At 48.8% G+C, this 14,910-nt stretch overlaps 2 protein-coding genes across 3 annotated transcripts; one reads left to right on the forward strand and one right to left on the reverse strand.

Moving 5' to 3' along the window:
• Nucleotides 1-2,461: 2,461 nt before the first annotated feature.
• Nucleotides 2,462-3,630, forward strand: LOC125523453. The gene is made up of 4 exons (XM_048688487.1): nt 2,462-2,613; nt 2,721-2,909; nt 3,018-3,188; nt 3,271-3,630. Exons 1-4 carry the CDS (start codon nt 2,596-2,598, stop codon nt 3,328-3,330), a joined length of 438 nt encoding a protein of 145 aa, XP_048544444.1. The 5' UTR covers nt 2,462-2,595; the 3' UTR covers nt 3,331-3,630.
• Nucleotides 3,631-4,221: 591 nt separating this feature from the next.
• Nucleotides 4,222-9,340, reverse strand: LOC125522139 (reticulon-like protein B17). 2 transcript variants are annotated; one of them, XM_048687215.1, is made up of 8 exons: nt 8,744-9,340; nt 7,158-7,311; nt 6,099-6,173; nt 5,865-6,015; nt 5,701-5,770; nt 5,554-5,619; nt 5,357-5,479; nt 4,222-4,613 (listed from the first exon to the last, which is right to left on the reverse strand). In XM_048687215.1, the coding sequence occupies exons 1-8, from the start codon at nt 9,243-9,245 to the stop codon at nt 4,498-4,500; spliced, it is 1,257 nt and encodes a 418-aa protein (XP_048543172.1). In that variant the 5' UTR covers nt 9,246-9,340; the 3' UTR covers nt 4,222-4,497. The 2 variants fall into 2 exon arrangements, with proteins under 2 accessions (XP_048543172.1, XP_048543174.1); XM_048687217.1 differs by having other exon boundaries at nt 5,865-6,006; nt 8,744-9,333.
• Between the last annotated feature and the right edge of the window lie 5,570 nt (nt 9,341-14,910).

A 14,910-nucleotide genomic window follows, 5' to 3' on the forward strand; every position in this document is an offset into this window, starting at 1 on the left:
CCTTCGGTACATCAAATCACATAAACTCATAATACAATCATCACCGAAACTTTAAGCGTGCGGACCCTACGGGTTCGAGAACTATGTAGACATGACCGAGACATGTCTCCGGTCAATAACCAATAGAGGAACCTGGATGCTCATATTGGCTCCCACATATTCTACGAAGATCTTTATCGGTCAGACCGCATAACAACATACGTTGTTCCCTTTGTCATCGGTATGTTACTTGCCCGAGATTCGATCGTCGGTACCTCAATACCTAGTTCAATCTCGTTACCGGCAAGTCTCTTTACTCGTTCCGTAATACATCATCCCGCAACTAACTTATTAGTTGCAATGCTTGCAAGGCTTAAGTGATGTGCATTACCGAGAGGGCCCAGAGATACCTCTCCGACAATTGGAGTGACAAATCCTAATCTCGAAATACGCCAACCCAACAAGTACCTTCGGAGACACCTGTAGAGCACCTTTATAATCACCCAGTTACGTTGTGACGTTTGGTAGCACACAAAGTGTTCCTCCGGTAAACGGGAGTTGCATAATCTCATAGTCATAGGAACATGTATAAGTTATGAAGAAAGCAATAGCAACAAACTAAACGATCAAGTTCTAAGCTAATGGAATGGGTCAAGTCAATCACGTCATTCTCCTAATGATGTGATCCCGTTAATCAAATGACAACTCATGTCTATGGTTAGGAAACATAACCATCTTTGATCAACGAGCTAGTCAAGTAGTGGCATACTAGTGACACTCTGTTTGTCTATGTATTCACACATGTATTATGTTTCCGGTTAATACAATTCTAGCATGAATAATAAACATGTATCATGATATAAGGAAATAAATAATAACTTTATTATTGCCTCTAGGGCATATTTCCTTCAGCGACCCCCTCTGGAACATCCGGTCGCGCTCTCCACCCTACTGAGGACGATGGTTTTCGGTACCGTCACTTTCCCATCTGGGCTTCTTGCTACGTGCATCACCCCATGAGTATTGTCAGGAAATTACACCAAAAGCTCTCTTGCGAGGATCGTTGTTGGAACATGGTGCTCTTGCGCCTCGTGGTATGCAGCACGCAACAAGTTGTGTGTTGTGCGACCAGTCATAGGAGAGGATGGACTACCTCCTTTCTGGCTACTCTTCTCATGCATGGTCTGGCACAAGCTACTCTCCTGGATCAGGTCCACTGCTAGTGAACCAGATGAGGAGGCGGGCTTTGTGGGTTGGTGGAAAGAAACTTGCCACTCGCTTCCTACCTCGGCTCGGAAGGGCACATCCTCGGTCATCTAGCTGGTGGCTTCGTGCATCTGAAGCATCGTGATGCAATCATCTTCGACGATGCTCGTCTCAGCCTCGACCGTCTCCTCGACACGAAGTCAGAGGCTAGGCAGTGGGCTCTGGCGGGCCTGTCTATGCTTGCGGGTTTGCTCTTAGGGGGAGTTACAACTGGTGTCTAGGGACGTTGTGTTGTGCGTTTGGTGTGGCCTTCCTTGGGCTATTGGGTGTGTCCTTCTTGGGGCTTGTAACGAGTCTTCTCTCTATCAATGCAATAAAATGTATAAGGTTATTTGTGTTTCTTGAAGAAGAAAATTTGGAACACCTACCTCTTTATACGAGGGGGCAGGTTACAAAGAATCAGTGGCAATGGAGGGCTTGGGAGGAAAACCCTCTACTTCTGTTGGGAAGGTTCCCACCATTCAAGAGCCTTCGGGGATTGAATCTTCCGAGCACTAGTAGGCATTTCAGCGCTTTCCTTGCTCTACAGAACCCTCCAAGCTGGTGCCCATGGCATTTGGGGTTCCTCTCTCTACTACTAAGCGCTTATAGCAGAGTCTTTGAGACGTTGATTGCAGCGTGGACGGGAGCGAGTGTCCCTGGCGGCTGGCGGTGAGCCGGTGAGTGGGTGTGCAGGCATGCATGCGACCCGGCCCGTACCTAATAAATAGCCCGTGGTCATGGGTGGAGTAACTCCAGCAGAGATCGCAATCTTTGTTGCATGCATGCATTTCCCGGCCGGCCAGCCGCGCTCGCAGCAGTTAAAACCTGCCGGCGACCGGCGTGAATCGTCAATGCGGCACTCATTCTCCGCTGGCCGCTACGGACGAGCAGCCAGCCTAACGGTGAACGATGACCATCCATGACTGAGTGACCAGGCTCCGTGGAACCTTCATCCAAGCCCGGGCCTGAATGTCAGCGTCGCCCATGGCCGGATCGAGCTAACTACTAACTCACCCACCAGTAGTATCTATTAACGCTCGAGAGCATGTTCGCTTTGCGCATATCACAGTGCGCACGTACGGCCGCCGTGTATTATTACTCAACGCAGCTGCGCGCAGCGAGCAGCATGCATGCAGGCCGCCCAGCCTTTTGCTCCCCCTGCCTGCCCTTCTACGTGCAGCAATTGAATGGCGCACGCTCCCCCTACGCGGCCTGTGTGGATGCACCGGCTGCCACCCCACGACCAAATGCTCCCATCCGCGGTAGTATAAATCCGCCACCACCTTTGCGATGCTTTAGTCACGACGACGCCTGACCGGCCTGATCAATCCAACGAACGATCTTCTCGCCCACACCACACACGGACGAATGGACATGGAGATGGAGGTGAGTCAAACAAAGCATATGTCGCTGTTGGCCTGGTTCTCTAGCTAGCTCGTGTTGCATCGTTGGGTGCTCATGCGAGTGTGTTACGTTACGTGCCTGTCGAGCAGAGGATGATGGGGTGCCAGATCCCGGCGTTCGGGCTGTGGAACTACTGCAGCGACCTGCCCATCACGCAGTACTTCGACCTCGCCATGCAGGCCAGGCTGCTCAAGCGCCACCGCCGCTGCTGCGACGCCGGCGGCGGCCTCGTGCTCTTCGGCGCCTCGCCGTCTCCACGCAAGCCGCCCCAGATCAAGGTGCGCACACACGATATGCTTTGGGTCTCCAGGCTTGTCATTGTTCGTCACCTTTTAGAATGGAGTCGACTGATTCCCCTGGTGTATTTTTTGGGTGGTCTCGTTCAGGTGATAAGGAGAGAAGTCGGGGAGAAGCAGAGCGACGGCGGCGAGCTGGGCGGCGGCGTGACCGGGAGGGCGGCTGCTGCCGGCGCGACGAAGCGCGTGGCTGCTGCCGGGGCGGTGGACGAGGATCTCTACAAGGTGCCACGGCCGCTCGCCTACCAAAAACCTCGAAAGGTACGTGGGTGTTTATTACAAACCGCCCTGCTCTAGCTTTACTGCCTTGCAACGGTTAACTGTTTGTCCATTTTTTGTTCAGATGAGGAAGGTGGTGTGGAGCTTGTGGATTGGGTGCCTGGGGCTTGACTGCATTGCCTAACAAAACTGGGAGCAGCTTATCATCTTCAAGCTTCATCTGAATAATAGTGTACCATGAAGGCGTTACCTGTTCGATTTGGCTGTACTTCTCTGTTCGCCCCTATTGTCTGGCTCTACAACTAGCTTCCACTTATCAACTGAGTGTTCTATATATAACTCTTTTTAGAAGTTTTCAGTAACACTGTACTATCTGTAACTTGTGTGTGTATTACTACCAAAGGAACATGTCCTGCATTTTGATTTCATGGATGCGAAAATTTGCAATAAAGCTCCCGATGGCTAAAGCCAGCACTTTTGTTCACTTGTTTCCTGATCTTGACAACCAACTTGAACTCGAAATAAACTGAAATCAAGGCTTGAAGATTCCTTGTTCCGATTCGTAAATCCTTGTATGAATTAGAGTTTTTCTTTTAGGTGCATATGAGTTGGCACTAAAAATGAAAGGATCACACTTTAATTTCTGATTTGAAACTATAAAGATTCAAACTGAACTGGAGTTTTAGTTCCCAACTTAAATTAACCAGATTTGAGTTAAACACCCGCTCAGCGTGATGACGGTCATCTTTTGTGAGCCAGACTTACACTTGAGACTTGTCTTTGCACTTGTTTTAATAATATGGCCGCATGCATCACTCTAGGCCGAGGGTTATTCTCCTTCTCAGAAAAAATAAAAATGATGACCTCCAACGATCATAGTGCCCTTCAATCAGATTACAATTCTCAAGAGTGACGGGCCATGAAAGTTTCCTGCAAATGAAGGCGTTTCTCACAGATGTCTCACCTGGCCCATTTAGACAGGGCATATTCACCCCGTCGTTCAGACGAGATTCTCAAAGCACAAAAAGAGTTGGCGCTTTACACACCAGCAAAACACATCACAGGCACATCGAGCTTGAAATGAACACAGCATCAACATATAGGACCCCTCAACAGATATGGGTGTCAAGCAGTCACGCGTGCAACCAGATCATCTCATGCTTAATTGGAAATATTCCCCAACAGTACCATATTGGCAACAAGATGTACCAATACCAATACATCCCAGCCATTGCGCCTGCCACCGAGATATGAGGATGCAATTTTGCAGCATTTTTATTTTTTGCTTTCGCTTTGAAACCACAGAATTGCTCACATATGTCGGCACCTGCCGTGCTCATGAGACAGCTTGTCAGTCTTCGAGAACCATTGCTTCTTGCTGCTGCTGTCGCCGCATTACCCCCTCTGAATTCCTGCTACTTCGTCCATACTGATAGTGGTAGCGCAGCGCTACCGCGGAAACGAAGGCTGCACAAAGAGATGCTGCAGAGTTAAAACTTTACCATGTTTGAATAAAACAACAAATTGTGATATAGAAATCTGCAGTTATGCTTCGGAGCATATGAGCTTGTGCTCAGTTTTAAGGACCAACATAAATGCATCTTTAAATGAGCCAACAAGCTCCAAGAATATCCATGTTACGACCTTTATACCGACAGTAGTAGCAGAGTGCTAGCATTTGAAAGAACGATGCATCAGTTTAGTGGCAATGAGATTCTAGTTGGGACACAGACAAACATTTCCTATTATGTTTTCACTAGCTTTCCTTGCTGAATTCCTCCTTATGATGAAATTAGAATCCGACTAATTTAGCCAGCTTCTGGCAAATACCAAGAACAGGTCATTTAAGAAAAGACAATCAATGAACTTGATGTTGCTTTGTGAATTGTCTACACCGGAAAAATACGAAAACCCGCTATGCTGATTATTGCCCATTATATGTGAGATTTTTTATGGGTGACCTTAGTCTCATCTCTTCTAGAAAATCAACTGGGCAGGGTTGATCAACCACTTGTGCCAACTTTTTTTTTTCAGAAAGTACTAACTGTCTTCTGAGCTGTAACCTTAAATGAAGCATATCAATGAACAAGTGTGCTGTTTAACAGCATCCGATTGGCCTTAATTTCTACCAACATAAGAATCAGTCAAACAGTTTATATGAGCCAGTTGTTTCGAACTACTTTCAGTCCAATCGATTATCAACGACGTACCAGCCATTACACGTGTCTTCACACTAACCAAGTTCCAGAAAGTCGTCACTGCAGCAGCTGCAACAAGTTTCTTGCGGGGACAGGACTTCCATGCATTCAGAATCCGGGCATTCAAACCTTCAACTGACAAAATACAACTTATGACTCCTTGCTCCATTAAAAGGTAATTTCAGCAGTAAATTGTACAAGCTGCCTACCTTTTTCATGAATATGACTTGAATAGCAGCTATAGAGTCTTGGGAGTGTAAAACAACCAAAGAATCCTGTAAATTTTCATTAAACACAAGATGATACAAAGGTGAAGTCATGCACGCGTTTGACTGCTCTTTGCCATGCAATCATACCTGTTGCTAGAAGCCTCCATACTGTGAACAGATGGCCATACTTAGCACCAAATAGAAGAACAGGAAACACCTGATATTTAAGGAATCAGAGGCCTCAGAATTGCTCAAAGAAAATGCGTGTACTCTGAAGAAAACAGAGCGTGGAATCAAAATGTAAGGCTTACTTTCAGAGTCATGGATGGATCACCAGAGAAGATCACTCGGGACATAGATATGAGAGAGTTAGCAATTGGCAGGACAGCTCGGCCAACCCGGAGCACATCTTCCTCAGTCAACTGGAAACTCCTTACTTGTTCAGTGTTCTGCCTGTTACAGCTTTGAAATAAACATGATTTCACAGATAGCAAGGAAAATTGACACTGTTACCTAGCTCAAGAGAGAACATTATTATATTGTACCTCTGAGGAATGGAATCTTTGAAGAAAGCTAAGACCAACGTCACAACACCAAAATGGCAAAGTATCTTGATTGGACTGCAAAGTAGAGGGCAATATTCAAATGGCAAACTATAAATATGTACAATAAAATTAGGTTAGGGCCATTGGATACTTGTCAGTGTTCAGGAAAATACCATTGCAAACAAACCAATTTCGCTAGGGACAGCATATAGGCCGAAATAGTGAAACGTGACATTGTCGTTATGGTTTTGGGCATTAGCATGAGATTTATTTCTTGATAATAGTATACTTATCCTTGCCTTCCTACTTCCATATTTCTCCTCTCTTTCTCACTTTGCTCTCAGTCTACATCGCCAACCAATGGGCCCAAGCTCTGTCATGAACTGTCTTTACCCTTATCTGGCCCTCGTCGCCCATATGTGGCACTGGTACCCCTGCTTCACCACTGAGTGAAAACAGAGTGCACAGAGGGGCAGGGGATTCCAGCAAGCAGCAGCAGCATGTTTCAGGACTTCAAGGTGCCACTCGTTTTTCTATTTCCCTGCTTTACAACCGTAAGAGCTTCAAAAAAATATCAATTGTGACCCGATTCCTCGACCACGCAGCTATGTTTTTGCGACTGTGCTTAAATTTATTCATGACATTAAGACAGTGTAAGCTTTGATCTTATGCTCTTACCTTGTCCCAATTTCTTCTAAAATTTTGTTGCAAATTGCATTTCAGTTTTTCCGAATAAGAAAAGTAATGTCTTCATAACTACAAGAATAAATCCATTTTTCACCAACAAAATCCATCTTGACCTTAAGTGGCGAACTAACTATTGTTTTAACGAAGAGATAGGCGTAAGTGCTAGAATGTCACTTTATACCCCTAATAGACGGTTCTGTGATGCCAACAGTATCCTGCAGAACTTATGATGATTGACATGACACTGGACAGTCGAGTCCATTTGCAGTGGTAATTTCCATATATGGATGATTATGATACCACCAGCATAATTTTTCAATGTGTAACATGCTGAACAATGTATGGATGAACTACAGCAGAAGTTGCACGTGCCTGAAATTGACGTCTCTTGAAAAGGAAGAAGAGACGAAAAGCATGGACCCAGAGCCGAACCAAAATGCTGATCTCCCAACATTCTTCCACATCACCAAGTCAACAACCCTTTCCCAAAGACCTTCCCAATCAAACTGTTCTACATTCTCTGCACCTGGTACTCAAACAGGAATAACAACATTAGCAAGGGAAGACACATATGTAACTTACACCATCATACCACAAGAAATGCATATCAAACAGCAAGACACATGATAATAATTGCACAGTACAGTACAAAAATACTACTTTTCTGGAATAATCTGTTAAATTATGAATGACATGTATGAACAAGCCAATGGTTTATCTACCAAGTACTGATAAAAAAGTTTCACTCATACACTGATAGGCAAAATAAAAAATTGGTCGGGAGAAATGGATCTGGACACTTTGAGTCAGATAGTGTGTAGGCTTTGGTTAGGGATTTGCATCAAAATTATATATTACCCTGTCCGAACAAATAACCCAATCCAGGTTAGTTGTATCAGAAACAATTTTTGAATAGAAACAATTACGAACTTATAGAAGCATGTTGAAAAGGTAATGGTAGTCTATCCAATTATCCATCGTGATGTGCTAAATCTATAGCTTAGGCTGATATAAATACACACAAATGTTTAACATTTTTATTTAGGACCTTTAGCTAAATTTGTGCCATTTTGGTCTCAGGTTGGTGAAATTACAGCAAATCTGGAGCTCCCTGCTTTTCCTGGTTGTGAACTATCCACAACAAAGACAGACAGTCCCCATAGACCTTTTGGGTTTGCCAAAATCAGACCCTCTGCGACTCAATGGAGTAAAATCAACCTCGTTGGTCCATACAGTCAGCATGCAGCGTGCAGCATGGACTTGGACTATCATGTGGTCTACGGTCATGTACCATCCCCCATACACCTTTGGACAGTGCCATGACTCGTTTGATTCAATCTCATGTGTTGTGTCCGCTTCACAAGATCTTCTACCTACTCTAACAGCGCTGTAGGTTGTAGCTAGCAAGTGAGAATTATTTGAGGCTCATATTCAACACCCTACTGTACCACCATTCATGTATGGATTAATGGTGAAAAGAGGCAGCAGACTTTACCAACATCACAATCAAAAACTGAAAACACTCATTCTTAGCTAGGACTTGGATACAGCGCCAGAAATTATTTTGACACAATCCATAAAAATGTCACAAATCAATGCAGAAATAATAGAAATTTAGCATAATTTACATCCACCAAGACCTACAGAAAGGAGGTGACAGCACTTTCTACAACCACAAACTTGTAAAACCCAAGAGTAAATACATGGACGTAACTTGTACAGTTAGATATCCACAAGCTAGATAAGCCCCTATGCCTGCACAACAGTTTGCAATTTCCATGCTGTTACTTGTGCATAAATAGAATTGCAACTTGCAACACCAAGAACAATATCGCCTAACAGAGATAAAATGAAGCAACATTTCCTACATCAACCAAAAGCTATAGGATTGTGTCCTGCATTCTATGAACCCTAAAATGGCAATTAGTGTACGAGGCAATTAGCGATTGCTCAGTTACCTCGGGTTGGATTGATGGGAGGGTAAGGCACCAAAGCCAAGCTGGAACCCTTCTTCTCCTTCACGGCTGCCAGAGGCTGCGCTGCGGTCTTTCTTCTCTGGGTCTTACCCGCCGCTTCCTCATCGGCGGCCTCGTTCGCCGTCAACTCCCTCCCGCCATCGTTGTCCAGCCGCCGCCGCGCCCGCCTCACGTTCTTCCCGGGCGACGCGGCCGCGCGCGGCTCCCCCGCCCCGCGGCGCTTCCTTCGCGGAGACCCGACGGCACCCGCGCCTTGGTCGACGACCGCGGCGCGAAGAGGCTTAGAGCGGCGGCGCCGGGTGGGGCTGTTGCGGGGAGAGGAGAGGGGGGGCACGTCATCCCGAGGAGAGAGGGACGGTGACGGCGACGCGGGGCCCTGTGGCCGCGACGGTGGCGGAGAGAGAGTCGCGGTCCCGTCGGCGACCGCGATGTCGCCGGAGGGCGGCATGGGAGCAGGGGAGTCGGGCTCTATTTCGATCTCCATTTGATTTGCTTCCCGGGGACGCGTTGGCCGGCTGGCTGGGGTTTTGGCGATGTCCAGCAGTGGGTGGATCGAAATTTGAAGCAATTTTTCAGGGCAGATGCTAGGCGTCATCCGGCTGATCCGCGCGTCGGATCAGCCGGGTCGCTAGCCACCCGATGGTTGGTCCAGCATGTCCTGTAAGCCGTACGATCCACTTGATTCCACGCTTTAATATATTTCTTCTCTTAGCTGATCACGGGAGCCGCTTTCACATGTCTATCCCACCCCGACTAGTTTGACTAATGGCATGCGCAGCAGCGACTCCAGAGAAGGTTATTGTTTATTTTTTTACGGGTAGAGAAGGTTATTGTTGCAACGCACATGTGACCCAGCGAGATGCTTCTAGTTCAGGTAAGTACCTTCCCTAAAAAAAGCAAAGTCATCCATTCTCACGACATAAGCTGCTTCAAAAAGACCAGGATGGTCTCGACTGTTTGCGGGCGTAGTGTGAGGCATGGCTGCGGCAGTCGCACGACGGCATGCTTCGACGGCCGCAGTGATGTTGCGACAATACCCGTCTGCCTCGGTGATGTTGGGATGACAAGCTTTGACGGCCGCGGTGTAATTTGACTGTCACGGCAATGTTACAACGGCAACCTGTCTGCTTCAATGATGTTGTGACGGCATGCTTTGACGACGACGATGGGTGCTTTGGTAGCCGTGGTGATGCTATGATGGCAACCCGACTGTTTCGATGATGTTGCATCGGCAAGCTTCAGTAGCCGCGACAATGCTGCAACAAACCGCAATGACAACATGCTTTGAATGGTCACAACGATGCTGCGACCACGTACTTCGACGAGGACAGTGGGTGCTTCAGTAGCTGTGGTGATGCTACAATGGCAACCCAGATGCTTCGATGATGTTGCAATGGCATGCTTCAACAGCCGCGACAATACTGCAACGAACCGCGGCGACGGCATGCTTCGAACGGTCATGGCGATGCTGCGACCACGTGCTTCGACAACCGCGGTGATGCTATGATGAAGGCACACGAAGGCCTAGTTGCTTCGACGATGTTGCGACAACATGCTACCCTGCTACGACAATGTTGTGACGATGTCACGACTGTTTCGTCGACGCTATGACGGCAGCCCAGCTGCTCCGATGATGATGCGATGGTTCTATGCTTCGACGACGGCGGCGGTGGCGAAGGCGTCAAGAACACTACCCTAAGCATTATCCAAGCAACCGTGACACCATGAGCTTGCTAGTAGCAAATCCAACAAACACCCACAGTCAAGAATATGGTGTTTTGGAATCTTTGTTTGCTACTTGCTACGTGTTTCCTCTTGAGAATACTTCATCACGTACATGCGTAGCTACGCGGGTAAACACCACGTGAGAAAGTAGAAATGGAATGGAATTGTTAAACAGTTACTGGGACCACTTAGCTTTAGGTGTGCGTCTAGCCACTACCACGGCTGCGCGGTCAGAATCAGATAGATGGGCAGCTTCGCGTGGGCACAGAGAGAGGCTTCGCCCCACAGCGATCGAACGGCAGTGGACGCGGATGATGAAACCAACAAATCATCCGACTGATTTTAAACATTCCATTTTTCAGTAAGAGCAACTTCAATGGGGCGATCCATTTTGTCTGTTTGGGTCATCCGAACACAAAAGTTGGCACAACATGGCAATCTAAATGGACACACCGTCCGTCCTCTGTCCGTTTCGTGTCCGCTCAGACCCATGTTCATCCCAAATTTGGGACACATTTGGGTCCGCGGCGGACACAAAGCGAACGCTTTCTGTGGCCTACTCGTCCGCCTCCGTCCGCTGCATGCGAGCACTGGCCCATCTGTCAGCCACCCACCCATCCCACCCCCGCCTCTCTCCTCTTTTTCTCTTTCTCCCATTCGCCCCACAGTGCCCCGCCACCGGCCGCTTCGGCCTCCGTCGCGAGCTAGCAGGGAGCAAGGGGGCAGCGCCGAAGAAGCACCGGAGCCGGGGCAACGCCAGGCCAAGCGGATGCTCTCGACGACCTCGCCGCGCAGGCGGCGCACCTCCACAGCGAGAACAGGCGCGACCCCATGCTCTCGACGACCTCGCCGGGGCGAGGCGCGAGCTGCTGCTGGCGTACAGCGCGGGTGGCGTGCGGTGCGCTGCCAGGGTGAGAGCTACTGCAGCCCCGGCGAGCTGCTGCGGGCGGAGCTCGGGCACGAGTGGCACAGGGTCGGAGCTGCGGGGAGGGGCACACAGCGCGGGTGGCGTGCGGTGCGCGACCGGGGTAAGAGCTGCTGCAAAGCCGGCGAGGCGCATGCGACGGGGCGCGGGCGCGGCGGTGCGGGAGCTGCAGGGCGGGGCGCGGGGCGAGGCTGCACGGCTGTTGGTTGGAAGCTCGTCGGATGCAGGTCAGATACTCGTCGGATGCTAGTCAGACAATCATTGGAAGCTGGCATCAAGCTATGCACGGAGCCTCTTGTCATGAAGCTGCTCGTGCTCTGCGTGTGATGTCTACGCGGGGGGCGGCTGCTTGCATGCATGTGCTGGTGCGAGCGCGCGACCGGAGCACGGGCGTCGGCGGAGGCGACCTCGCGAGGGTGTGACCGAGTTGCAGGGCGGGCGCGGCGAGCTGCGGGGCGGGGGTGGGGCGCGCGCGACGGGCCCGGCGAGCTGCGGGCGAGGCGGCGGAGGTGAGCTCGCGGGCGCAGGGTGAGGTCGCGCGGGAGCTCTCCCACCAGGTGTTTGACTGAATGCCGACACAGATATGCACAAAATGGGTCTGGCTTCCGTTGGGCGCACCCGCCGACCCAAACAAAAAAGCGGATGCAGACAGGCGGACGGGCGACCCAAACGGACAAAAAGCGGACAAAATCAGCGTCCGTTTGGGTCACCCCATTGGAGTTGCGCCTCGCAGATCCGCTATTTATTTTATTTTTTTGAACTGAGAAGGCACCGAAAGGCATTATTTATTAGCTCACACACATTTTACATCAAGGACTATGAATCCTTCAAGTACAAAGTTGGTTAAGGCAAGCAACAGAGGGCGACGGGGAGAGCGACTGGGCCGGGACACCACAATGGCGAGGGTCGCAGTGGTGTGTCGGCGGATCCACACGGCGGCGACATGCGGCGCACGGCGGGATTTGAGATGGCAGATTGTGCAAGCGAAGGGGGTGGCAGCGGATCGGGACCCGTCCCGATCTGGCGTCCATCTTCAGCCGGCGGCGCGGGCTGTGGGCAACGCGGGCCGGTGTCCTTCAATGGCGTCGGCGTGGTGGAGGGAGCAGTTTCATGGTGGTCCTAGTGATCATAAATGTGCTCTACATGTATCTCCAAAGGTATTTGTTGGGTTGCATGGATTGATACTGGGATTTGTCACTCCGTGTGACAGAGGGATATCTTTGGGCCCTCTCGGTAATACGACATCACAAGAAGCTTGTAAGCATGTGACTAATGAGTTTAGTCACGGAATCTTGTATTACTGAACGAGTAAAGAGACTTGCCGGTAACGAGATTGAACTAGGTATGGAGATACCGACGATCAAATCTTGGGCAAGTAACATATCGCGGGACAAAGGGAATTGCATACGGACATCGTGGTTCAACCTATAAAGATCTTCATGAATATGTAGAAACCAATATGGGCATCCAGGTCCTGCTATTGGTTATTTAACGGAGAGGAGTCTCGGTCATGTCTACATGATTCTCAAACCCGTAGGGTCGCACACTTAACGTTCAGTAGCGCTAGGGCACTATTGAGATATTAGTATGGTGAAGTTCGAAGGTTGTTCGGAGTCCCAGGTGGGATCCGGGACGTCACGAGGAGCTCCGGTATGATCCGGGGGTAAAGATTCATATGTGGAAAGTTTGGTTTTTTCAGTATTGTACGAGGAAGCTTCCAGAAGGTTCCTTGTAGGATCGAAAGTATGTCTAGAGGGGGGTGATTAGACTGACCAAATAAAATCTAGCCTTTTCCCAATTTTAAGTCTTGGCAGATTTTAGCAACTTAGCACAAACAAGTAATCAGCCTACACATGCAATTCTAAGAGTATAGCAGCGGAATGTAAAACAATTGCATATGAAGGTAAAGGGAGGAGTTTGGAGGGAGCAAACGCAATGTAGACACGGAGATTTCTGGCGTGGTTCCGATAGGTGGTGCTATCGTACGTCCACGTTGATGGAGACTTCAACCCACGAAGGGTAACGGTTGCGCGAGTCCACGGAGGGCTCCACCCACGAAGGGTCCACGAAGAAGCAACCTTGTCTATCTCACCATGGCCATCGCCCACGAAGGACTTGCCTCACTAGGGTAGATCTTCATGAAGTAGGCGATCTCCTTGCCCGTACAAACTCCTTGGTTCAACTCCACAATCTTGATGGAGTCTCCCAAGTGACACCTAACCAATCTAGGAGACACCACTCTCCAAAAGGTAATAGATGGTGTGTTGATGATGAACTCATTGCTCTTGTGCTTCAAATGGTAGTCTCCTCAATACTCAACTCTCTCTCATAGGATTGAATTTGGTAGAAAGATGATTTGAGTGGAAAGCAACTTGAGGAAGGCTAGAGATCAAGATTTATGTGATTGGAATGGAATATCTTGACCTCAACACAAGTGTAGGTGATTCTCTCTTAGAAAATGTATGTTGAAAGTGTAGGCATATTCTGATGGCTCTCTCCACGAATGAAGAGTGGGTGAAGGGGTATAAATAGCATCCACACAAAATCTGACCGTTACACACAAATCACCAAACTCGGTGGGACCGAATCATACAACTCAGTCAGACCGATTTAGTTCATAATGTGACCGTTAGGGTTTTCGATGGGATCGACATGTCAACTTGGTGGTACCAATTCCATTAGGGTTAGGGCATAACGTAATCTCGGTGTGACCGATTACACTCGGTGGGACCGATTTTGGTAATAGGCAAATAGAGAGTTGGTCAGGCAAACTCGGTGTCGGTGTCAAAACCGGCGGATCTCGGGTAGGGGTTCTCGAACTGTGCGTCTAAGGCGGATGGTAATAGGAGGCGAGGGACACGATGTTTACCCATGTTCGGGCCCTCTCGATGGAGGTAATACCCTACTTCCTGCTTGATTGATCTTGATGATATGAGTATTACAAGAGTTGATCTACCACGAGATCGTAGAGGCTAAACCCTAGAAGCTAGCCTATGGTATGATTGTATATTGTCCTACGGACTAAACCCTCCGGTTTATATAGACACCGGAGGGTGCTAGGGTTACACAGAGTCGGTTACAAGGAAGGAGATCTACATATCCGTATTGCCAAGCTTGCTTTCCATGCCAAGGAGAGTCCCATCCGGATACGGGACGAAGTCTTCAATCTTGTATCTTCATAGTCCAACAGTCTGGCCAAAGGATATAGTCCGGCTATCCGGAGACCCCCTAATTCAGGACTCCCTCAGTAGCCCCTGAACCAGGCTTCAATGACGATGAGTCCGGCGCGCAGATTTGTCTTCGGCATTGCAAGGCGGGTTCTTCCTCCGAATACTCCATAGAATATTTTGAACACAAGGATAGTGTCCGGCTCTACAAAACAAGTTCCACATACCACCGTAGAGAGAATAGTATTTCCACAAATCTAATCTGCTGACACGTTTGACAACATGACATCATACCATGGCCCGGTCATTATTCGAACCGTTTTTCTCAACCA

The sequence above is a fragment of the Triticum urartu genome, chromosome 7 (genome assembly GCF_003073215.2).
Source record: "Triticum urartu cultivar G1812 chromosome 7, Tu2.1, whole genome shotgun sequence".
Classification (NCBI taxonomy): domain Eukaryota; kingdom Viridiplantae; phylum Streptophyta; class Magnoliopsida; order Poales; family Poaceae; genus Triticum; species Triticum urartu.

What these genes read in the sequence shown, in the direction of transcription:
- LOC125523453 (XM_048688487.1), top strand. An exon ending in GCAAGCCGCCCCAGATCAAG is followed by an intron (nt 2,910 to 3,017) that starts GTGCGCACACAC and finishes GGTCTCGTTCAG; the next exon opens with GTGATAAGGAGAGAAGTCGG. An exon ending in CCTACCAAAAACCTCGAAAG is followed by an intron (nt 3,189 to 3,270) that starts GTACGTGGGTGT and finishes TTTTTTGTTCAG; the next exon opens with ATGAGGAAGGTGGTGTGGAG.
- LOC125522139 (XM_048687215.1), bottom strand. Translation starts at nt 9,245, where the DNA reads ATGGAGATCGAAATAGAGCCCGACTCCCCTGCTCCCATGCCGCCCTCC. An exon ending in TCCCATCAATCCAACCCGAG is followed by an intron (nt 7,312 to 8,743) that starts GTAACTGAGCAA and finishes TTTGAGTACCAG; the next exon opens with GTGCAGAGAATGTAGAACAG. An exon ending in ATCCATCCATGACTCTGAAA is followed by an intron (nt 5,771 to 5,864) that starts GTAAGCCTTACA and finishes CTTAAATATCAG; the next exon opens with GTGTTTCCTGTTCTTCTATT.